The sequence below is a fragment of the Euwallacea fornicatus genome, chromosome 19, assembly GCF_040115645.1.
Source record: "Euwallacea fornicatus isolate EFF26 chromosome 19, ASM4011564v1, whole genome shotgun sequence".
NCBI lineage: Eukaryota > Metazoa > Arthropoda > Insecta > Coleoptera > Curculionidae > Euwallacea > Euwallacea fornicatus.
The window spans coordinates 83,631-109,401 of record NC_089559.1 but is presented as its reverse complement, the minus strand read 5'-3'; the positions used below and the strand labels follow the sequence as shown (position 1 = coordinate 109,401).

General features: G+C 36.4%; 1 protein-coding gene across 7 annotated transcripts in view; it reads left to right on the top strand.

Annotated features, from left to right (window-relative positions):
- The window catches only part of kug (kugelei), a 56,513-nt gene that overhangs the window by 1,596 nt on the left and 29,146 nt on the right, over positions 1-25,771 (top strand). For 5 of the 7 annotated variants that reach the window (XM_066293506.1, XM_066293505.1, XM_066293504.1 and 2 more), the window contains exons 2-19: positions 1,667-1,905; positions 2,101-2,284; positions 2,338-2,591; positions 2,650-3,050; positions 3,103-3,452; positions 3,566-3,895; positions 3,954-4,340; positions 4,663-4,903; positions 4,962-5,525; positions 5,592-6,032; positions 9,504-9,610; positions 9,703-9,910; positions 10,020-10,081; positions 12,550-12,705; positions 13,052-13,162; positions 20,834-20,986; positions 21,333-21,543; positions 23,111-23,285. In XM_066293506.1, the coding sequence (XP_066149603.1) occupies positions 1,694-1,905; positions 2,101-2,284; positions 2,338-2,591; positions 2,650-3,050; positions 3,103-3,452; positions 3,566-3,895; positions 3,954-4,340; positions 4,663-4,903; positions 4,962-5,525; positions 5,592-6,032; positions 9,504-9,610; positions 9,703-9,910; positions 10,020-10,081; positions 12,550-12,705; positions 13,052-13,162; positions 20,834-20,986; positions 21,333-21,543; positions 23,111-23,285 (4,547 nt within the window). In that variant the 5' untranslated portion in view covers positions 1,667-1,693. The remainder of the gene's footprint in view (positions 1-1,666; positions 1,906-2,100; positions 2,285-2,337; positions 2,592-2,649; positions 3,051-3,102; positions 3,453-3,565; positions 3,896-3,953; positions 4,341-4,662; positions 4,904-4,961; positions 5,526-5,591; positions 6,033-9,503; positions 9,611-9,702; positions 9,911-10,019; positions 10,082-12,549; positions 12,706-13,051; positions 13,163-20,833; positions 20,987-21,332; positions 21,544-23,110; positions 23,286-25,771) is intronic. The other 2 variants (XM_066293507.1, XM_066293509.1) reach the window with 1 other exon arrangement.

Here is a 25,771-nt window from a genome sequence, read left to right as displayed (position 1 = left end):
TATTTTCTTTATATTTGCCCTATTTGCCATTGTTACATGTCCCATTTTGATTAGAGTTAGTGAAGTACAGTTGTTATCTAGAGAACATATGGCTTCATATCGTGGATGGTCTTTATTATGAAAGTATGCTTTCATAAACTTTAGTAGTTTGGTTGAGAGTTCACGCAGATCAATCAATCCTCAACCTCCTTTTGCTTTTTTCAAGTGTCAGTCGCTGGATACATGACTTGAAATGCAGTTACCGCTCTCATTATTTGGTTACGTTTGTCAAATCTATGGTAAAAAGAATGGGGATGATGAACATGTTGATGCCTTTAAACGGGTTTCATGAATTTATTTCGGTTTTTTCAAGCGATTTTGCATGAATATTGTCTAATTCAGTTGTACTTTAGTTGTATCCTGAATATCTATACGTCTTGCATATATCCCATTTGATCTAGAATTTGATCTGAAATGGCATTCTTGGCGTCCTGTTGTATCCACGTGCCTTTTTGGATATGTCTACTTGTGCATTTATCCATTCTAAATTTCATCGAAATATCTGATGATATTTTTACGCACCGTTTTGAACAATTTTTGTAATTGTACGTTAGTCTAGCCATAGAACTTAATGTCATCCATATACATCAGATGATTTATTGTATGTAACGACCTTCCAACTTTCATTTTATATCGACCTTACAGGCGATTTGGGGCTCTAGAGAGTGGAGTTAATGACATGCAAAACCACAGCGCACTCAAGGCATCACCCCAATATATCCCTCAGTTGATATTAATTGCTTCTCTTTCTATAAGAGCTTTACTAGTTCTTAGGTGCGTTTTAGTGTTCAAATGCAACAATTTGCAACTGATAAATCTCAGAATTCATTCGTTTAACATAATAATAAATACACCAGGGACTTTTCAAAGAGTGCGCAATAATATGCGAAAAAAGGCCGGGACCTGCATTCTTGCAGGCAGACGGCGTTTTCAACACCTTATATAATTATTCTTTTATACGTAATGTAATGCACTCAATTTAGTTTTGAAGTTTTAGTATTAGTTAGAACATAATAATGTTTTTTTATAGTTTTTTTCCCATGAAAACGGTTAACCTTATGAATAATATTCAAAAGACTTCTTTTCACAGTAATATGGAGCATTAAGAAAATTATTTTTATTGAAAATACTAGTAGTGTATCATATTTGTTTTTTTAAATATTCAGGGTTATGCCAATAGAGATGCCACTGCTGAAAATAGATATATTGTTTTTCTGTCACTAGGAAAAAACTAAAAAGATTTTTTTTATCACCCTCTATTTCAAACAAGAAGCGAAAAAGGGCCCATGTTCATTAGATTTTTTTTTTAATTCATGTAATCTTTCTTAAGAATTCAAATTCAGATTCACCCCCTGATTTTGTTATATGTTATTATGAACTACCTTGTATATTACGATTTAGTTTTAAAAAATATGTACCTTTCTACAACTCTTAAGCCTACTTATTTTTTGCTCTAACTTTAATGCTAAAAGAGATACGACCAATTTTACAATATTACGCCTCCCAATATTCAGGAAGATTGCCCAAGATAATATACTCTTACACAAATGTAGTTTGGCATTTTGCCTAGTTATCAAAATTCTAAAAAATAGAAACTCAACGTATTAGTTTTAGCTTTCCTTTTCAGATTTTTCGGGGATGAGATGAGAATAAGATGCCTCAATGGTTGATCACTGTCGCGTTCGTTTTATCTCTCGGTCACGCTTTTACTGGTCAATCTTCCAATGATGTCGAGTTCCATTTCACTTCGCAACTGTATAATCTCAGCATTCCCGAGAACAGTATCGCGAAAACTTACGCCCTTCAGAGCCCTGGGTCACCCCGCATGGGTATACCGGTAGCACTCAATACATTTACAGATATCAGGTAAGTAATTTTTGAAGTTTCAGTCTTGTTAGCATCGGTGTCCTAACTCTAGGTAATTTTAACAGAAAGGTAATTTCCATAGAAACGTTGAACTATCAGCAAATCATTAGTCACCTTTGGAAATTATCTTCTAGGCAAAACTGTCACCGATTTGATCTATTAACCTTTAGTTAGTTTAAATCATGTACCTTCTAGGTATAAAATAATAGAGGGAGATAAAGATCGGTTTTTCAAAGCGGAACATCGTCTAGTAGGTGATTTTTGTTTCCTATTCATTCGCATAAAAACGGGCAACAACGATGTGTTAAATAGGGAAAGGCAGGACAGCTACGTCTTACAGTTACGCGCCACTGCAAACTTGCAGGAAGGAAACCAAAAGGTACCACTGACTTTCTCTAAATTTGCTTTTCTATGCCGATTTGTTTCTAAAAGGTTCAGTATACGGCGGAAACGACGGTCGTGGTATCGGTATTAGACACCAATGACTTCAGCCCTTTGTTTCACCCCAATGAATATAATGCCACTGTTACTGAAGACACTCCTGTGCATCAAAGTATTTTGAAACTAATCGCTGTTGATGCGGATTTGGGCAGAAATGGGGAGGTTTACTATTATTTTGCCGAAGAGACTGATAAGTTTGCCATTCACCCAGTTACTGGGGTCATAACCTTGACCAGACCGCTGCTGTAAGAAGTGTCTAAACATGGTTAATCCGAGGGTTTCTCCATGGGTTTTGTTTTGCAGATACAATGAGGAATCCTTTCACGAGCTTAAAGTTTACGCGACCGATCGCGGCATGCACACCCTTAACGGGTTTAGGTCTCAAATCAAGCCTAGTGCTGCAATCGTAAAGATTACGGTGAAAAGAGTGAATCTCTATGCTCCAGAGATAAAAATTCGACGTCATCCCTCGATAGTGGAAAACAGTAATGCGGATATTTACGCCATTGTGAATGTGCACGATCGAGATGAGGGCATTCACGGGGAAATTGCTAAACTGGAAATTGTGGATGGAGATCCTGATGGTCACTTTCGGATACGGCCTACCAGACAAAAGAGGGAGTTCAATATTGAAGTTTTAAAACTACTGGATCGAGAGAAGACACCTCAAGGGTACCAGTTACAGCTAAAGGCCACTGATAAGGGTGCGTTCTGTGTCATTCTAAAAGGTTCTTTAAATATTTTTGCTTTATTTAGGTGTTCCACCACGGGCCAGTTACAAATTGGTACCAGTTCAGTTAGCCGATCTTAATGATAACGCTCCAGTTTTTAACAAAGAAATATACGATGTGAAGATACAAGAGAGCGCTCCCATAAACACCCCGTTAATTAGATTGAAGGTTTCCGATTCTGATGAGGGTCGTAATGCTCAAGTGTTTCTGGAAATTGTTGGCGGCAATGAGGGAGGCGAGTTCTACATCAACGCGGATACGGGAATGCTGTATACGGCGGTACCATTAGACGCTGAGAATAAGCAATTCTACAGTTTGACGGTTTCTGCTATAGACCAAGGAAATGCGGGAACTAGGAAACAGTCGTCTGCTAAGGTACGAATAGTTTTGTTTATAAAAATGTTTATAAAATCAAAGAAGTTCCTGAAATCCGAGAAGTTCGACAAAGCGGTGTTCACTGTCAACCGGTTTTTACCGATTATTTTCAGGTGAAAATCTACGTAGAAGATACGAATGACAACGATCCCATATTCGACAAGCCAGAAATGTCTGTGTGGATGGACGAAAATATGCCGGCCGGCACATCTGTAACGACAGTCCACGCCAAAGACAAAGATCGTGGCGAAAATGCTTACATATCGTATCTGATAGCGAATTTGAACAAAGAACCCTTCGAGGTAGATCATTTCTCTGGCGTCATAAGGACCACACAGCTCCTAGACTATGAGAGCATGCGCAGGGAGTACGTGTTGAGGATCAGAGCGTCGGATTGGGGTCAGCCATACCGACGTCAGACGGAGATGCAATTGACAGTTAAAGTAAGTCAACAGAAGTCCCATTATTCGTGTGAAAATGACTATATGTATGTTGTTTTAGGTTCGGGACACTAATGATAATCGGCCTCAGTTTGAGAAGGTGGACTGTGTGGGCAATCTGCCACGTCAAACACCAATCGGCACCGAAATTATCACTCTGTCGGCTATCGATTTCGATTCGGGCAATATTATCAGTTATCGCATAGTATCGGGAAGTGAAGATAATTGTTTCAGTATAGATTCCACCTCAGGAACAATAACGGTGGCCTGCGATTTGAATGACGTGCGGGTAAACGAGCGGGAATTGAACGTGACCGCGACAGATAATACGCATTTCGCGGATATTGCGCGGGTGCGCTTCAAACTGGTCAACACTAAGAAAAATCCCTTTGGGAATAGGAGGTTTTTGACCGAAGATAATGGTGTTTTTGATTGCAAAGACACAGGGGTAAGTGCCAATTAGAGATATCTTATTTTTATTTCAAATATCATGAATCTCTTAGGATACAAATAATGTCAAAAATAGCTCTATAATCCCCCACGCAGGTACCAGCAAAGCATTAATATTGTCGTTCAAGTCTTTAATTTAATATTATCTGTTATTATAAAGTTGTTCGCTACATAATTGCGAATAAACTTTTTTGGATTCCATCGGCGTCACTTTGTTCCGTGAATTTATCAAGATGCTGCGGCTGAGCGAACTTTCTATGATAAATATATTTTCGGTGTTGCAATGGTATAATTCAAACCGAATCTTTTGCCTGCGCTAGGTGGCCAGGCGGCTTACCGAAGTCCTGGCTCAGGCAGAAAACAATAATGGCCCTTTAGAAATTGAGGATTTCCCCATGATGCCCACTCGTTACGGGCAAAATATCCACCATCCAGAATTCATCGATTTTCCTATTGAGGTTAAAGTGAACGAGAGCGTTCCCATTGGCAGTGTACTGGTCAAGCTCAAAGCCAGAGATCGCGATTTGGGATTCAACGGTGAATTGGTCTTCGGTATATCAGGTGAGAGTCGCCCCTCAGAGGTAAAAGGGAATCTGCAAGTCTATTGTCATGCTCATAGGAGGTGACGCTCATTCCCAGTTCGACGTAGATATGAAATCCGGCGAGCTCAAAGTGATTGGTTACCTGGATAGGGAAAAAGAGTATGAGTATTTTCTCAACATCACGGTCTACGACCTAGGAAAGCCGCAGAAAAGTTCCTCCAAAGTGTTGCCGATTACCGTGTTGGATGTAAACGATAACGCACCTATATTCGAGAAGCCCCTAGCGAGTTTTAGAGTGGCGGAAAACGCGCTGAACGGCACCTTTATCTTCAGGGCCAACGCCACCGACTTAGACGAAGGGAATAATGCCAAAGTGACTTATTCGTTGGCAACGGACACGCGAGATTTTGTCGTTGACAGAATGAGCGGAGCTTTGTCGGTAGCAAACGCTCTTGACAGGGAACGTCAAGACTTGTACGAGTTGAAAATCCGCGCTACTGACAATGGCGGTAATGGCCCCGATGATCCACCTCTGTTTTCCGATGCGGTAGTGAGGGTTTTTGTCGACGACATCAACGATAACGCGCCCAAATTCAGCCTGCCCAATTACGTTGTTAAAGTAAGAGAGGACCTACCGAGAGGTAAGTTACTGACAAATCGTTCGATGTAATCATGGAAAGTCTTATCACCAAAACAATTCGTTTCAGGAACTGTAGTGGCCGTTGTGACTGCCTCAGACCCTGATTTAGGTGCCGACGGCGAGGTAGATTATTTCCTGGAAAGTAGCGATAGCGACGGCACTTTTACAGTTGACAAACTCTCGGGGACTGTCCGAACCACTAAACCTTTGGATTTCGAAGAAAGGCAGGTGCACAGTGTGATGGTGCTGGCGCGAGATCGAGGAAATCCCAGTTTGTCATCTGAGGCAACATTGACGATAAACGTCGTTGATGTAAATGAAAACGCACACGCGCCTTTATTCCCCGATGCGGTGTTGACCGGAAGTGTACGCGAAAATCGACCAATCGGAAGCATCGTTATGACTGTGACCGCGGTCGATTTAGATCCACCGGGCGGAGGTGATGCACTGATCGAGTACTCGATTAGAGGCGGCGACGGGATTGGTCTGTTCAGTATCGACAATAACGGTGAGTCAATTGTGCATTTATTTAGTTACCTACAAGTTCCCTAACTTGTTCCCAAACTGGCCTATTAATATTATGTTAAATGTTATGTTCTGCTGTGTTCAAGATACAAAATGTATCTGAAATATTGTCTGAGACATAAATTGCTTCTATACAGAATCTACTTATTAGTTGAATGATTACATCTAAAATCCTCAATTTCACCACAGATTAATGGATTAGGATCAATTTTTATTGAATAGCTATTTAGTTTTACGGTTTTCCAGATTTCCATTGGAAGTTAGCTTGGTTTGGAGAAAGATTGATGACATTAAAAATTGCTGGCATATATTAGATCGTACAATGGTCGAAGAAACTAATGACAAATCGATTGTGTGTCGTCTATTGTAAATTAAAATCGAAGGAACAGCCGGGTTGACCCAAAAATGTTCACTATTTATGCGGTTTAAGGATTTACGCCCATGTTCGTGATCGAGGCCTTTTATTTTTAGACGTTTAATTTTTAAATTAAACGGCAGTTGTTAATCCAGCATACTTCCAGCCTCCAAAACATTTTTACCATTGCAATGCTTCCATTGCTCAAACAAATCATCCGTTAGGTATCGACGTTTCTTGACCAAACTATAATTCACCAACAGGCCAATAAAAGTCGCCGGAAACTATAATATATATCGCGAGCACGGGGGAATTTATAACTTAAACTTCTGACACCCGCCATAAACAAGCAAATAGACCAGGATATAGTGGTATGTGTGATGTGATTTTAACGGGAAGAAAATTATACTTTTCGGCTGAAAAGTAGCCAAAGTTGCGACTTAACCGTTTCAGAGTAAAATTCCACCTAAACTGAAAAAAGTTAACTAATGACTGGGATGAGATCTGTCCCAGTCAAAAAGGATTCGAACTGTTTTTATTTAATGTATCTCTGTAGAATAGCAGTGACGTTGATGGATGAGCGAATAGGTCTAGTGTTGCTCTGTAGTTTTAAAACCATATCAAAAAAGTAGTTATAAAAATAGGTTTCATTTTATAGTATCGGGGCAGATCTATTTACTACGTGTTGCGCTGATGTAGTAATTTTAGGATGGCACATCAAACATTACACTATCTATCTAATGCTGCTGCTAAATAGCCTTACTTGACTTCAGTGGTCCCAGGGATCTCTCGTTTGAAAAATTGTAGTTCTTTCCACTATTATTATCTCACCTATTAACGACGTCCATTTTTAAAGTCAACTTTTCAATGTGGTTGACTATGTTTCTCAGTAACCGAAAAAGATACAGTGTACAAAATTCTTGTAAGTCAGGTACAAATATAAGAATAAGAAATGTATACCCCCCCCCCCCCCGCAAAAAAAAATTTTTGAAGTGTATTCGACTGTGACTGACACATTTAGATAGATAGTTGTTAAGTTCGCCATTTTTTCCCGAAACGTCGGTTGTTCGACAAAGATCTAGAAGAATTGAATATAGAAAATATTGCCGGAATTCCTTTGTTACTAGTTTTTTACCAGACATCTGCCATGTATTAGCGTCCTTATAACTTAATTTTGTTGCTAAAGATAAAGTATGCGCCGGTGCAGTGTAAGTTGTCATTGTGGTGTTACCTCCTCCGATTTTGCCGCCATAAATTAGTGCTTAATTTGCAAAGAGCAGACAAAACTATCAAAAAATAATACTCCATCTACTTTTTTTAGATCGTTGATTTTTGACTTCTAATTATGGTGTGGATTGTGACATGCAGGGTATCTTTTTGATAGCGATACGCGTCTATTGGAAGCTGTAACAGAACTCATTAACACTTTCCAGGCCTGAGTTCTAACGTTGTCTCGTCTGTAAAAAACTCGTGTTGTAGTAGGTCATCTACTGGACTGAGGACGTAAATAATAATTTGTTCTGGCCATCTTAGCTTGTGGTTGTCTTGACTTGAAATAGTCTATGGAAAGATAAATTTTGCTGGGAGGTTTAATTAAATGCGAATTCAGCGAAAGACTTCCGCTCCATATAGTATGTATAACTTAAAAATTTGTTTAAACTCAAGCAAAGAAACTCAATTTCTTTTCCAAAGAAAATCTCATTTTTGCGGTGCCGCCAACGGCGTTTCCATCAACTTTCAGCACTTAGTTTACTTCATTAGGATTTTTATTGGAAACGATGCCTTGGAAATGGAACGTTTTCTTCCAAAAACGGAGCCTTGGTGGCGGGCCTGGTAAAGTAACTGATTTACAGCCAATCCAAGTTACTTATTCAATAATTCGTTTTTGTCAGTTTAAGGGAACTTATTCACATTTGAAAATGTAAATCATTCCTAAAAGATCACTCATCTGGAGAAGATACAAAGGGTTAAAATTGATGGTATGTAGCAGAAGCGATGTTGCTTGACAACGCCACTATTAATATGGGATAATGGAAAGTGTTTCTTATCCTGCTTAAGTGTAATAATATTTCGATTTGTATAATGGAAAACAAGCGTTTGCTATAACGTGCGTATCTCAACTCAAAACCGGGGGTTGTCTCGTGAAAACCCTTGCGGGTTTTGTATTATGGAACAACTTGCGTCGTTTATTATTTGTGACAGAAACGAATTTAGTCCTCCAGTTGAGTTAGATTGTAGTGGGTTTTATAAAACACCCGGTGACCACGTAAATAGAATTTCCAGAATAACAGGAAAATGCCGCGATATTCTATTAATTAAGCTTTCCTATTCCGTAAGTTTATTACCAAATAGCTTTAACTTATTTTTTCCGTACCCCATTTGAAACCAATCATTTTCCATGTAGTTTTATAAAGGCAATGCTACCTACGTCAGCCGACAAATTCCACCCAGATTGACAGACGTATCCGGCAGGGCTAAAAGGGATTTCGAAATAGAATTACCTTTCCCTTTTTGTGAAATGCACCGAAACGGTCTTTTTATGAGAGCCATATACAGTGACTTGTAGGCTTCTGGATCTATACTCTGTTCCAATTTGGTTTAGGAAATTTTGAATTTTAGATTTATGACGTCGTAGTTTATGGCCAAAGTAGTTTATTAGCGCTAGGAGTCGGTGTTGGGTAATAAAACTTTACTCGTCACTGATATTGGCAATGGGATAGAAATTGAAACTAATTTGTCAGTTAAACTCTGCTTACATCAGTGGGTCACTTCATAGTCTAATTGTGTAAGTGTTAGTTTAGCTTAAATTGAACTGAATTTCACCAAAGTTTCATTAGTTAGTTAGATTAAAGCATAAAGTCGATATTTAATATACAACAGTGCGACCAATTTCCATATTTGAAGACCCCTAATATACCTTCACCATTAGGGAATACAAGGTTACTAACAAAGTGGCCCTACAGTCGAAATGATGGTCCCCCGGGATATTAGTCCCTTCCCTTAATTCGGGAAGATTTGTTCATTTATTTGGGGAGCACATTTATGTTATTAAATACAACTATGTTTTCTGAACATTCATAATTGTTTGTTTGGTTCAAGGCTCCATAAAGACAACAGCAATTTTGGATGTCGAAACCAAGGATCACTATTGGTTAACAATATTTGCTCAAGATCATGGAGTGATTCCTTTATTCTCTTCGGTCGAGGTTTGTATAGTATACACATAAAAAAATTTTTCCTATTCACGCTAACATCCACGACAGAACCTTCGCCGCTAATAGTAATAATTCTGTTTCAGGTCTATATTGAGGTCACGAACGAGAACGATAACGCCCCTCTCAGCGAGTTTCCTGCTTATTATCCGGTTACAGGAGAAGGTAGTCCCCCGGGAACTGTAGTCGTACAAGTGAAAGCCACTGATAGAGATAAGGACCCCGACCAGAAGATAACTTATAAGATAATATCGGGAAATCTTGAGTCTTTCTTTTCCATTAATTCTGACACAGGTAAGTCCAGTAACTGGTATTTTGATTGTCCGGGACTGTCTAAATTTTAAACAATGCGGACCGCGCGATAGATGAATGGTATATGTATAAGTATATGTTTTGATTGCAGGTATTGTAACGACTACCACTAGAAAATTAGACCGTGAGGCGCAGGACGAACATATCTTGGAGGTAAGTGGAAATTCCATAGTCAAAGTAACTATTTAAATACACGTGCATGTTTATAGGTTATTAAGTGTAGTAGGGTGTGCCGAAGGTAAATTTTATTATGACATATTATACAGGGTGTAACGTATCATCATGGAGATATATTAGAAGGCGACAGTACTCTATAAAATATTTAAAAAATTGCTAGCTCTCAAAAACGCACCAATTTTGATATTCACGGTGAGAAAGTTTCACATTTTTTCTCATATTTTAAGTTTTCTCACGTATGCCTCGAGTTATATTTTTGAAATTTGGCACACCTATTTTCTTTAAGATCTTCTAAAACAGAATGTCAAAATCACTACAGTGTTATGTTTTTTGGGTCATATACTCTTTTTTTAGAACACCCTGTATGAATTCTAATACTAAATTTAAATTCGTTATTCAAGTCTTTAGTTTTTTGGCCTCTTGCAGTATGTTTGTACCTTTCACCGTTTTCTTAGAAGTTGCAAAAATATCTATCGATACAAATTAGGAGTATAAAGGAAGTAAAGAAAAAACACTGATCCGACTCTGTTATCGACTATCTGAAGCCATTCGTAACAGTTAATTAAACTTCTTAAAATGGAAATAAATCCAAATAAAAATAAAATTAAAAAATTATTAAAAATGTCTGAGAAAACATATGAAACTTTGCCACTTTTTATATCTAAAATAGGTCTATTAACATGTTTTTTTCAATGATTTTGTAGAATACTCTCGCTCCTTGAAACATCTCTACTATGATATGTTACACTGTGTATAAAATAAAGGTAAATATAAAAAAGTAAGGATTTTGTTTGGATTGTCCGAATCTCTTAACAAAAATAGACAAAGGGCTATCTGAAAATGACAACAATTTTTTGATTTTAAATTAATGGAATGTGAGATTTGCCACTTCTCATATGTCCTTTTACTTTTGAGGTGTGTTTTGAAATCGAATCTCCTAGTATATCTATCCATTGGTATATCTGTGATTGATCATGGCACCGATGGGTGAGGAGTAATATTATTGTATTTCAAAGTATGCTGGGCAGTATTGAGAGCTGAGCGAGTACTAGTAGGTCAAGTAGTACGTACTGTAATGATCTGTAACTTTTACGATACGTGGGGCACCGTATGGGTCATTTTGAATTTAATTAACGGAAAGCACAAACTAAGGACCTTATTTGCATTAGCACGGTTATGTGAATGATCTAATGTGGTGTTTCAAATTATCTTGTCCGAGGATTCTCTCGTTTCTGCTTCAAGGGGGAGCTCAATTATTTTGTTTCCAAACACTGTTATAGAACATCGCCTAAACTTAGAAATTAACCCGTCGAATTAGTTTTAGAGCAAGCTTAGTGTTTCTGTGAAGGTTCTGAAACAACCTATATTTCGTTTATCGTTTTCATTACGAAACACCCTCTTATAATTGGAAATAGGCCAGTGCATTATTATCCCCCACTAGACCTGAAACGAAAGGAGGTGGAGGTAGGGTAGGCGGGTGAGGGGGCGTAGTATTTTATTCATGTTAGACCCAGACTGGTTGGAGTGTACTTCTTCACTGATTGAGTATCATTGATTAAAGGCAAACTCCTGTAGTAACATCTTATATTTCGTTGTTTCGCCTTAGGTTAAATTTGATTTTATCTAATTACTGGCATAATGGCTATAAGCAGCAACCTGCGAACAATATAATATGGAACGTTTCCAATAAAGGCTGCTGCATATTTTACGACACCTAACATTAAAGTTTGTTAGCCGTGAAGTTTCATAAAGTTCCTAATTAACTTCTTATGTTATTTAGCTAGTGTGGACGTGCAAACGCGAATTTAGTCGCCGGTATCGTAATATTTTAGCACCTTAGGGGTTCCGCCTCGTTCGAACGCAATAATAATCTTTGATGACGCGTTCCGCGTTATTAGTCGTTCGAGTTTTGTGGTCTGCTGTTTCCTCTTTGAGGGTAATATATACTTTCTCATCTTGAATGACGAATGAATCTTCTTTGTAGTTTTGAGAACAGTCACATATTACCTCGTTACGTTAACGATTACAAAGGGCTTAATTTAATGACCGAGTTAATCAGTATAAATGTATGCCCCACAGCTTAAGTCGTTTTCCATACCAACGGCCCCAGAACGATTTATCATAATTTTAAAAGCGCGGTTTGCGAGTTCCAGCCTTAATTTAGATATTCCGTCAAGACTAATTATCAAGTCCGGTGATAACGCATTGCTCAGTGGCGACCCGTCCAAGGCGTTGGTTTATTAATGAACGTAACAACAATGGAGAGAAAGTAGGTAACATCTCCGAGGAGTTTGTTGGAAATTTTCGTTAATACTTTCGAATACTTTTAATGCACTATTGGACGAAGTTGAGAAATTTGGGGATATTTAGTTTTATGGCTTGTAAATACTTCGTGATAATTCATGTCAATGAGGTCACTAAACAATGAAACTTTATCTTTGCAGGTGTTAGTGTCCGATAATGGAACACCCCAGTTGTCATCTACAACCAGGGTGGTGGTGACAGTAGATGACGTCAACGACAATGCACCTGAGTTCGAGCAAGCTTTCTACACCATCACCATTCCAGCGTCGGGAAACTATGATCGTGCCATGTTCCAGGTAATTTCTGAATGATCTAAGCCTGTGGCACCACTGCAGAAATAGAATGTAAATTATTGCCCGACCAAATTATATTTTATGTTATATGCGCGTATATTGCAACATTAAGGTCAGAAACATATGGGGCAGTGACAACTACAATGACATTTTTTCGGACATGATAGAATTATATTTGGGATCCCAGGTGACTATGCCAACTGTCGACTGGCTTTAAGGAACTAAATATTCTACTCATTAAATATTACCAAAGCCCGCTGCTATTATGCAGTTTCGTGTGCATTGCATTACGGCTTTAGTGAAACAGTTGTTTGTTCATAAATTTGCTGTCATGGTAATATATTCGTAGAATGACGCCAGAAGCTACTTAATTGACGATTTTGACGGCGCAGACGCGGCGGTCGATCTTGAACCATGGGAGAGTCATTCAGACTTCGAAGGGTTCGAATCCGGGCTTCGGGTAAGGTTTAGACAAGTTCATTGCATGCGGCATGCTCATTATTATCCAATGCATAAAGCACCCTATGCTGTGTTCATAATACGCACTTGTTTCAACACTATGGCATTTGTATGTTTCTATATATAAAGAAGTACCATAAACGCTTGGAAACAGTTAAAATGAAATCGGTAAATACTGGTAACAAGAGCGAAAAATCTAATTAATTTAAACGACTCTTCCCTTAGGGGAGATTTAAAATTAATCCCTCGGAATTCATTAGGTAAAGTATAATGTCTTGAAATCCCGAGGTTTAGCTCAAAGCCACAATAATCGTTTTTGGAGTGGCGCTTGAAAAACGTATTTCGCGAATGCAAGTTAATTTCGAAAGAAAAAAACATTTTATCATATTACCAGTTTAAATCAGTTTAGAGTCCTTTTTTAGCTAATATATTCTTAGGACCTGTAAATATATTACATGCTATGAATTATATAGCAGTCTGTTAAGTTTTCTGGTCGGTTAACTTTAGGGAGGAAAGCTCTAATCCATAATAATTATCTGGGCTACTCTTCCAGATCTAACAGCCGGGAGTGACACGTAGCCCACATTCGTCATCTTGACAAACTGGCGACGGAAAGGTCGGCTTCGGTTAGACTTTCAGATTTAAGGGCAAATATTCCTGCTTAACTCCATTTGTTCTTTCTTGAGAATCGATGTATTGATCGCCTGTTAAGATTATTTATTTGTAAATCGGTGGGCCATAAATGAAATACGTCTTTTTGCCTCTATACCCAACTTTTATTTCTAGGAAGATAAATAAAATACAACACGCTAATGTCAACATTATTTTGATACATTATTGGCACTTTGAGAGTATTTCATACTCTCTGAGTAGGTGTGTTTGCCCTTCTCTACTTCGAGACACATGGAAAATGGTAAAATCGGGGTATTGATTTTTGGCTAGTAAATCGAACATTACAGTACCGGTTATTGTAATATTGTTTCCAAGTAACATTACCACCAGATTCTTATTAGAGAGAATAGGAAGTCTTAAATCTTTTAACTTTACCAAGAACAAAATATTCATATAAACGTTCAAATAATGACACAGCTTGTTCAGTTTCAGTGTTTCCATGGAAGTTTCAGGTAAAGTTCCTAGTTCATTGATCCAGTGGCCCTTAGAAACCTGACGTTTAAAATTGCCGTTGTTACCACAACTCTCGTACTACAATTATATATTTTTCTCTTACTGGGATCATGGTGAACACTAATTTCAATCGATAACTTGAATAATTGCAATATTCACTTGCTTGCATGTAATTAACTAAATGTTTGTAAAATGAACAGTAAATGCAATTGACAGAGTGAGAATGAAATAGATAAATACTTAATTACGTTCGATTGCCAGTGAGTGAGAAATGTAGATAATAGCACTTTCGCCATATTTTCAAGAAACATTGTTGTTTTGAGTTTTTACCATTGTATGCTTGGTATTGTGTATAGTAGATCCGTCTGAACGACGTATAAACAAAATGGCATTAATCTACAATCTTTAAAGAAAGCGTTAGTATTACTAATTCTTGGGTGTGTGCAAATCATCTAAAAATCACACTAAGGTCGTTCGAAAACTATACAATATTAAAACATATCTAATTTATATAATTGATTTAGCTATTTAACTAATATTTAAGTAAAGAAACACACGATATCTTAATCAAATAATTGTTTATACACTATTCCTTTATTTTACCTAATAGCTCGGAGTTTTTACTATTATAGGTACCACTTAGTACATACTTTTGAAACCCCAAACAGGTAAAGCCTTGTTGTTCCACTTGTTTCCCAAGCTTTAAGTGTTTACATTTAGTATCGCATCCTGAAATAAAACGATTACTCCTTGTGGAACAAGGCATAATATGTCAATAATTACAATAGTCCAGGATTTGGAATGGAATGGCAAATTTATGATTAAGAAAATAATAAGGAAATTATTCAAACTCGTGAATATTATGTAGAGGACGATTGGCAGGTTGACATTCGTAAATTAATCTGATGTTACATATAGCGACATATTGGTCAAAGTCGGAGACAAATTAAGGCCGTATAAATTAACACGTTTTCCCGAGGCCACCTGTTTTTTTCGGGCACTTTTGCAGGACACCAAAATTGTGTAAATTGTGGTATTCAGGTATGTAATTACCTAGCAAAGAAAGGCTTTGTAAAATAGGCGATATTATGAAATAAAATAATACATAATACACGACCATTAAGTGTCGTTGCACTATCCTTTAGTTTTAAAGGTAAGTTTTTTTTATCTAGTTATTCCGTATGTTGAATATGATTCATATTGCAAAATCAAATAGTAGTGTAATTTTTTCTTAATTTCCCCCCATTGTCTGCTTTATTTTTGGCTATTCATGCTCAATTTCATTCTCGATCGGTAATAGACGATAAAATGTGTTTATTTGCAGATAATAATTTTGTAATTTTATTACATACTTGACCAACACGTCACGTTTTCTTTTCTCCCTCTAACAAATATTAACTGGGTGAGTCATCGGAAAACGTAAAACTGCTTTTCGGTGATTGTTAAACTTGCATTAACGCGATTAGAGAGGTATTAATTAAATCAATAATTTGATTATTAAGTTTTCGGTTAGATGTCAGTATTTAAAATACCTTATTACAGCACTAAAGAAGTGTTTAATTTTAAATGTATTAAGCTTATGATAACTGTAAAGAATTCAAATTTCTGGAACAATTAATCCAATCAACTACAGCAATGTTTACAATGAAGCAGTTAGAGCCGATACAAGTTAGCGAGACTAAAATACCGCGGAGCTATGGAAAATGAGGTCTTAATAGATGAGAATTTCTGTACCAAACGAAAGTTAAATGACGGCTCTAATAGATACGTTTTAGTTTCAATGCAATATAATGATATTTAATGGAGGTTCTCATCATTTAGGTCAAATACTTGCAACTCATAAGAGATTACAATATGGAAAATCATGTGTCTAATGAGAAATGTTCATCTTTGTTTCTGAATGAAACGCAGATATATGCACCGGAAAGATCCTTTCGGAGTAGTTGACGGGATAACAGTTCTTATATTGACAAATCTTGGAATTGATAAAAGGTGGAAATCGAAGACGTCGAATAAATCTTTATCTAATAAATTTCATATCTATCTACAGAATCTGGGGATCAAATGTACTGCTGAATACTATGCCAGACATGCACCCTTTTCGATCCCTTCTTTATTTTTGAAAAGAGGAAAAATTGAATTTCCGAATTTCCTCATTAACTAAGTACATCTCATTCTCTAGAAAATTCTTAAGTACTTACATATTATTATGATAATTTTTAAGTATTCTTTTTCATTATCGCATCTTGTTTCTGAACATAACAAAGGTCAAAACTCGAAGAGAATCAGCAAAAATATGGATTCTGCGGTTCGCATACAACTAGACAAAAACACTATATTTGCAGTTAAAATAAATGCGATTCAGTTAAATTAATTTCAAAAGTCATGAATTAAAAAATATTGTTTAAATCAGATTAAAATATTAATATCTCTAGTGTCGAAACATTAAACATGTATGTACCTACAATATATATGTTTTATTCCAACCACTAAGGGAATCATATAGGATTATTCGAGCTTGAGATTTGTTGCGAACTGTCTACTCCAACTAAAACTATTGAATTTGCTATTTGATGAGTTTATACCTATTAGCACATTGAACCGTAATACCGTGTTGATTGTCCGATCAGAGCCCTATATATCTGTTCTTATTGCAAGAAATCTGTAGTGGATATGTAACAAATAATTTTAAAAACATAATAATCCCCGTTTGTGAACCAATTAAGACTAGACTGACCCAGTAAGCAACCAGTTACAGCCGAAGAAGAAACTGAACATAATCGATATTCGAATAGCTATAGCCTGTATCGAAAATATTAGCTACGATTTCGAGATAATCCGTGTCCGATGCCAATTTCCAGACATATCCAACCCATTACAGTAAGCTTTTTATTGGAATGTTGATGTATGCATAAAATTACAACATTCTCTATGGGTCTTGTTATCATTGCATATATTTACTATGGCTATCTATCATCTAAAATCATATAAAATAAATAAAGTTTATATCAATCCAGTAGAAAATGATGACCTTTTTGATGAAAGGGCTGGATAATTTTGTTCTGTTTGATTTAAAGCTCTTCAGTAAGTTTGCTATCAGGTTTACTGGAAACCTCTCTTGTAACAGTCTAAATGTTTATAATTCGGTTTATGAAATTACAATTAGCTTTAGTCGCTATAGAGCTAGTACTTCAACTCATACACAGTATTTAATAAATGGTTTACAATGAAGGAAAATAGTAAATTTAATTATTTACTTTTTTATCATATAAATAGGATCAAAAAAATTTGGTTTTATCCGAATCATATCTCATTTAATATTTAAATAGTATCCATGAGCCATGCTTAAGGTCGGTTCGTACAGACGACCAGGTCATATTTAGGTCATAAATAACCCAACGCACGCAATGAATATTATATGAGGGCACTTCGAAACTAAACTTGCCTTAAATTTTTAAACTTTTTTTAATTGCTTATTAATTTTTATGTAGGGTGGTTCATAATAGTATGTAAAAAATCAAAGGGGAAATCTGTAAATGATATTAAGTAAAAAAGTCCACGTGAACATGAGTTCGTTTCCTCTTCTTGTCTGAAATACAGGGTGATAAAAAAATGTTTTAGTTTTTCCTAATAAGTCAGTCCCGGCATTAAATATTTTTACGAAAATTTGACAGTGTGAAATAGGTGTAGATACACATCTTTTAGGAGAATAGCGATGCTCTTAATTTCACTAAAGGTGGTCCTATCAACGTGGCCCTAAAAATTTTAAATGAAAAATATGCCACGCCACTGGTTTTTCTAAACTAAAAATTATTTTCTGAATGCCCCATATTTCTATATAAAAAGATCTCTTGCATATTTTTCATTATGTTAATTGTTTTATGGAAAAATAAAAAATATAACATTATTTTTGCACTAATATTAAAACTCCAAGACTAAATTAGATATAATACGTTACTTATAGAAGCTTATAAAAGAACAATATAATAAGGTGTTGAACATGCCATTCGCACGCGAAAATGCATGCCTCAATTTTTATAGAAATATTTAATGTTGGGACAAACTTATTAAGAAAAAACTTAAAAAAAAAAAACAATATTTTATTATCCGGTATTTTATACAGACAGTTAAAATTGATCCATCTCCATGTTAACCTTTTCTTAAAATCACTCACAGGTTCATCCCCTGAATTTTTAACACTCCCCTATTATAAAGGACCCCATACAGGGTGTTTAATAAACATACCGGCAAACTTTCCAGGGATGTAAAGCTTATAAAAACAAGTATTTAGAACGTATAAAGTTAGGTCCGAAATCGCTTCGTGTCCAAGATACAGGGTGTTTAATTTTTTATATATTTTTTGTTATTTTAAAAATGGTTTGAGATACGGACATAAAATTCGGGACGCACTATAGCTGATAAACCAGTACGTTCTTGAGTAGGCAGAATATTTCCATTTTCTCCAGTGGCGCATGTGTGGCCATTCAATGGGATGATTTTGATGAAAAAAAAAGGGCACACCACTGACTTTAATACGAATTTTTTTTCCATAATATTCCATTAATTCCTAATAAAAAAGGCTTATTAGTGTTTTATTGCTGAAATAGCTGTTTTCGAGATAAAAAAACTATTTCTCGTTCATGTGCCTACCAAAAAAACCGGTATAGGTTTTTAAATGCGATTTTTTAGAATTATTTAAAAGAAATTTATTTCATTTTATTTCAGTAGAGGTGGAGGACATGAAGATAAACAATTTTATGGTCGTATACTAAAACGTTTTTAAAATATTAAAAAATATATATATGAAAAATTAAATACTCTGTGTCTTGGAAACCAAACGATTTCGGATGTAACTTTATTTGTTCTAAATACTTGTTTTTATCCCCTTCACATCCCCTAAAAGATTATCGGTATGTTTATGAAACACCCTATATATAAATGTAATTTTAAAAAGAAAACAATGCGGTTATACTAAAATGAAATCACAGCCAACATTTACTCTCTAACCTCCACTGTCATACCGTCTTAGAGAAATTCTGAAGTTCTCCAGTGAAAAATTCTATAAATGTGTATGCAAGCTCTACCCCAAATTTCTCTTCAAGTCTGGCACCATATGCATTTTAGCGGACTAATAAGGCTGATTTAAATAATCCATCATTCGGTAAATGCTAATTAATCATCTTTTAATCACTGCTAATTACTTAATCAATAGATGGTGAGTGGATGATTCTATTTACAGGTAAAATAGAGTAATCCGTTTGCAAAAGCGTTTAACAGGAACTTTGTGTTGTTTGCTACGTTGTCACGTTTATTGTGTGCTGGTATAGGAGCTTCCTCCTAATTCGGCTCTTCTTTTTATCTATGTTAAACTAAAGGAATGCTCCATGGATTAAAACCATCCCGAGCGGAAATGGCAAGCTAGTATCATACGAAGTTTATATGCGGGCAAACCGGCTCGTCCTTTGCGGCAAAAAAGTCCTTCCTGTGTTCAAAGTGAGGAAAAGATAACTCAATTTTTTGCTTTGTTTGCTCAGAAAAGTGCCGCAGATTTAAATTCTCATCCTGTTACTGAAGATGTCTGTTTCAGATATAATTCCTCTTCGTAAATTTACAAATGGTTATATTGGTTAATTACTAAAACGAGGGGCCACGAAGAAAGTTTGTGACTCAGAAAGCCGCACTCGTTTCGCTGCTCTTAGAGGAACCCTGCCTCTAATAAAAGATTTGGAAAAGTCCAGTTCTCAATGGAAAATTACTAGACTGTTCCAAATCCATGAATTTTTCAATCCAATAATTGGAAAAATCATGGACTGGTCCCTCTGACGTCCTGGATAAACAAGATACAGGAACGGCACAGCAGTAGGACTTAAATTGAAAGAAACCGCATTCGAAAGGAAATCATTGGTATAATGCGGCCCTAGGCAAACAGACCATCAGCGGTCATCCAGGAAATCAGTTTAGTGGGATAAATTGCAGTCCCAAGTGGAACTAATAATGCTTGTGAGCAATGTCTAGAGGAGAAAAAGGAACAAGTTTCTCACGTCGCGGAATACCACCAGCTCTGTTGTTGCTACCACTTCCCTTCTTTCAGGGAATGTGAGAAGAGCGAGGGTTATTTCCGCCCCCTTTTTCCCGTAGATTACCTTCATCAATCCATTGTAGCAACAAGATTTAGTTCAAATTTCGTTTGCAGGACGACCACCAATCTCGAGGTCGTCTAATGCTACCGAAGAAAACGTTGCAGCGGCCAAACCACCTCGAAGCCGTTGTTGCATACATGTTTTAGCAATTCGGCCACGGGAATTTCCCCCCTAAAAGCCAAAGTTATAAATATGTACTCTATATAGGAATTTTAGAGAGAATTCGCTTGCGCTATTGTTCGCAACCTACTCGTCTAGTTTGCGGTTTTGTTGACAATGCCAGCGGCGATATTGCTGGACAACGAACAAAGCCATAGTTTCATGAAAAAAACTTGTTTTAGATAACTAACCAAAAGTTTATCTGCTCCGTAAACTGTGGATTTTAGATAGATTCATTTCTTTTCCAGGTTCTCGCTTTTGACAGGGATACAGGAAGGAATGCGGAGCTCCGCTACCAGATCAAATCCGGCAAAGGTCGATCCAAATTTAAGATTGACGGTGTTACAGGGAAAGTTTACGCCCAGAAAGGTTTCGAACCCGGCCAAGAATATGAGCTAAATGTAAGTAGCAGCTTGGTTAATTTCATCTCAAGCGATATGCGTAAAATAACATAAGAAAATATTTATTCCCTCTTCTAATTGGGACAAATTGCTTTCAATATATCTGCGTCAAGACCTCTGCGCTTTTCAATCAATCAGTTAACGGAGCCTGGAAACCTCTAAAAGTCATTAATAACGCGAATTTATCCATCCGAAAAACAATAGAATTTGGGTGGGTGTTCTTTCAGTATTTTGGGAACTGCAGTAATATTGTTTGAACTGAGAACGAATACGGGGTGGTTTAGTGATTTTTTGATATTTAAAAACCTGTCGACCCACGCGCATTTTTATTCATAAATAATTTCAGATAAAGGCCACTGATGGGGGCTCCCCTCCCAAAAGCAACACTTGTAAAGTATCTGTAAAGATCGTGCCTGTGCCCGAAACTTCGCAAAATCCTCCCGTTGTTAAGCAACCATCGCCCGTCAAACTGACAGAGGGCGACCAGATTGGATTTTTGGTCGCATTAATACAAGCAAGTGACGCAGACAATGACAGCTTGTGGTATGATATAGTTGGTGAGTTTTAAAACAAGTGATCATCACTACAAAGAAACTTGTGGTATGTGGTGCAACGGGAATGTATCGCGTTTATTGAGCCATTTAATATCTATCATTGAAATCTTGACATTAACAATAGATGACAAGGGCAGATATCCAAGAGATGTCTCTGATATTTCGACGCCCACTTAAAGTTTGTTTAACGATCGGCATTTATTAATGGAGAAAAAATGTTGGCAAAGACTTTGATGGGGATTTACTCTCTGGTGAACCGGAACAATGGTCATTGAAGACTTTCCATATGCTACCCCTTTCTGCGTCAACACCGAAGGGAATCCGACCTCACCCCAATAAAAGCCATTCCGCTCTTTATGCGTGTTTTGCGAAAGCCCTCTTTGTACTTATCAATCGATCTTTTAATTAAGGTCTCGGATCCCGTTGCCCCAGAAAGAGCTTTAATCCCGCCAGCAATGAAAGCACCTTTGTCCGACTCTGTTTTACCCCTCATATTCGGCAATTTCTGCTTCATTACTGGGTGAAAAATGTATTTTGCGATCACGCGACTTCTCCTATATTATTCGTATTTTGCATGCCACCAACCTTATAAATTATCGTGTTAAAAGAGGCGAATTATTTAGTTGAAAATTAGAAATAAAAAGATATAAAGTGCTTTGCAAAATTTCCCGCCACCAATTGAAGTTGCTCTAGTAGTCAAAAACTGCGATCGATATTATCAAACACGACAATGTCATGGATGAAAGCTTTTCCTAGGCCTCTAGACTTTGACTACAGGGGTAAGTGGTATAGTTCGATATATTTATTCCCTCTTCCTCTGGTAATGAAGAGGAAGGCATCGAGGCACAGGACTACGCTTCCGGTCCGAATTAAGCGCAATGATTTCTTCCTTCCATCTAAAACTGCTTGAATATTTTTACATAACTTCTCGCAAGTCTGATTAGTAGCGTTGAAATTGATGAAAGTTATCCACTTTGTTGAAAAGAATCTGTCCTAAAGCGCATGCTCAGCTATTTTTCCCTATTTGTCCTAGTGTGTAACACTTTTGGTGGTCCACGGCTCTCGCTTTAACGTAAGTTTAATAGTGTCTCTACACTTAGATCTTTGCTTAAATAGCGATTTGCTATTTTTTCCGTTTCTGTGTTCATGGGAACCATCCTATCATTAGAAATATGTGGCAATGGTTGTGGATCGGTACCATTACTGCGACGACAAAACTAATAAGGACGTTCCTTCACAGCCACCCCATTTTTATAAACGTTCGTTTATGCATATGCTCTATAGATATTTTGAGCGGCTCTAGTTAGATTAGTGTTGTTACTAACTTCCCCATTTGCAATATTTAGTCAAAAAATTTAATTACATATGCTAATCTTACCAGTAAAGATAGAGACGTAAATATGAAAGACGGAGTAATGGGTCTCCACGCAATACACTATACCTAAAGACGTTAGATTGTGTTAATTAACGAACTCCTCGGAGTTTAATCAGTTTCATCTCATATCAAAAGATGAAATCGCAGGAGTTTGCTCAAAGTTTTATTTGTATTGTATATTTCTTCTCTTCTTAGATGGAGATGCCAGACAAGATTTCTACATCGGTAGAGATACCGGTAATATTCTCTTAGCTCATAAACTTGATAATGAGCTGCAGGACGAATATATTTTGAATATCAGCGTAACGGACACTGTGCATAAAGCATACACACAGCTGAACGTTACAGTCATCGATATAAATGATCATAGGTAAGTTAATATATTCCCAGATGCTCTAGCAATTGTTATTGGCAATACAAAAGTTTTCTCCATGACTGAAGAACGATAAACATACATATAAACATAAAAGGAAACTATACAGACTCACAAACGGGAAAATCGCACTGGTAAAAAATAAAAAAACTATTACGGTAGAAAAGAACAATACCATTTGGTACAATCAACGAAAGTGAAAAGGGACGTTGGCCAAACAAAGATAAAGCGCACGTATGTGCTGCAAACCTGACAACGTCCTTCAGTACTTCGACAAATCTTTAATTTAGTGAACATAATTTGAATTTCGTGAGACACTGATATGACAATTATTTTAACAATTCACTGGCGCACATATTCATACACAGCACCGGAAAAAACGGAATAAAAAGTAGAATTTTTTGGAGCTTAACTCCAGAAAATCACGAATTCATAATTAATCGGCCGAAGAACTGTATTATCAATATCACAGTTACCGAAGCATGGAAAAAAGGAATAATAATGCTTATCTCAAAAATGGGCGCGACAATGCACAAACACAAAGCTAGAGACCTGTTACTTTACTCTCGGTGTTTGGCTGTAAATGGAAAGATTTAACTAATCACTCAGTGTTTGTTCTGACGAACAACATACACAACACATCTTACCGGTGAAAGATCAACAATGTTTACTTATGGACATGAATCAGGCATTTGACCGCTGGTTTCTTATACAAACAGTACAAATTTAAAAAGGGCGAAATACCTACTTCATATTATTAAAAACTTACTTGAGAAGAGACAATTAGAAATACGAATTGAGGACACTTTTCCTTTCCCTTTTTCTCTCGAACCAGTTTCTCGGAGATCGTGGCTTTCATCCTTATTTTATAATGCATACTGTAACGATATATGGGGTGTTTAAAAAAGGTACAGCAATATTTTAAAAGGTGATTTCTGAGGTCATTTTAGGAAAAAAGTTCCTATAAACATAAATAGGTCCGGAAATATATTGTGTTTAAGATACGGGGCATTAAAATATTTTTTAATAACGGTTTTTGAAAAAAATTCAAACATTTCTTAACCGATTTTACAAAAAGTTCGTAACGTTGTTGGTAATAATAACAGATTGATGTGGCTCTAACTAGATTGAAATTATTAAGTCCAGTTGCGTCAGGGGAAGACACTTTAACCAAATTTATTGACAAAAGAATCCACGTCACCGACTTTAAATAACTGTGATATTTTCTTGATATGAAGCAACTACAAATACATTTTTTTCATTTCTTTCATTTTCATCGTATTTTGCTTCATTTACGAAAAAAAAAACATTTTATTACATGTCTATTTATTATACAAAAACCTCTTCAAAAAAATTAAGGGTTTATCGCTTATTCCGTAAGAATATTTTGTGTTTTGATAATATTTAAAAAGTTATAAAAAATAGCTCAAAATATATTTTAATTATTTTTCAAAAACCGCTATTAAAAAATATTTTAATGTATTGTATCTTAGAAATAATACATTTTTGGACCTATGTATGTTTATAGGATTTTTTTTTCCCTAAAGTGACCTCAGAAATCACCCCTTTAAATATTGCCGCGTCTTTTTTAAACACCCTGTATACAACCATCGCTTATCGCAATATTCGTATAACAGTGCTCTTAATGTGCATGACAAAAAGACTGAGAAAGCAATCGGAAGACTTCAAACTCTAACGGCCAGCAAACTGACATTATTTTTTAAATGAAGTCCAAGTCAAAATGCCACCAAAAACGAACTTCTACTCACAAATTACTAAATTAAGGCGGAATCCACAACATTAACAGCAGACGATACCACAACTAAAGTCAAATTGATATAAAATGGTTGGGAGTAACAGTGGAAAAAAAGCGAAACTCACTGAACACGTTTGAAATATGAGAATAGAAATTACTGAACGAACAAAACATTTCCGATCGCTAATGCATAGCGATAAAAGGATCAGTACAAAACTGCAAAAAATAAATATAAGTTCATCTACAGACCATTGTTGGACAACGGGCACATGCTGAGGACAAATGCAACGGCAAAAACTAAACAATACATAAAACAACAAGACAGATTGCACTACGACTGATTTCAAAGATGAGGCACCATGACAAAGCACATTACAAGAATAGCTGGAAAACTACTATAAATTCAGGCGAAATGGAAAGACAATCGTCGTAACTGGACCATTCTTAACCCCCTTTGCCTTACAAGACAAATACAACGATTCCGCTTCCTTTTCCCTTTAACCACTCTGTTGGGGCATTTCCCGATGTAAACCTTTTATGTATTCCATGAGTGATTATACAATGTATACATAAGGTATGGAATAAATTCAATTAAAAATCATGTGTTTGTATTTTGGAAAAACGCCGGGACATGTCGATCCTTATTTTTTGTTGCGGCTTTTTTTATAATAAATGCATGTATACGGGGTGACTTAAAAACAAATTACGACCACTAATTTCATTTTTT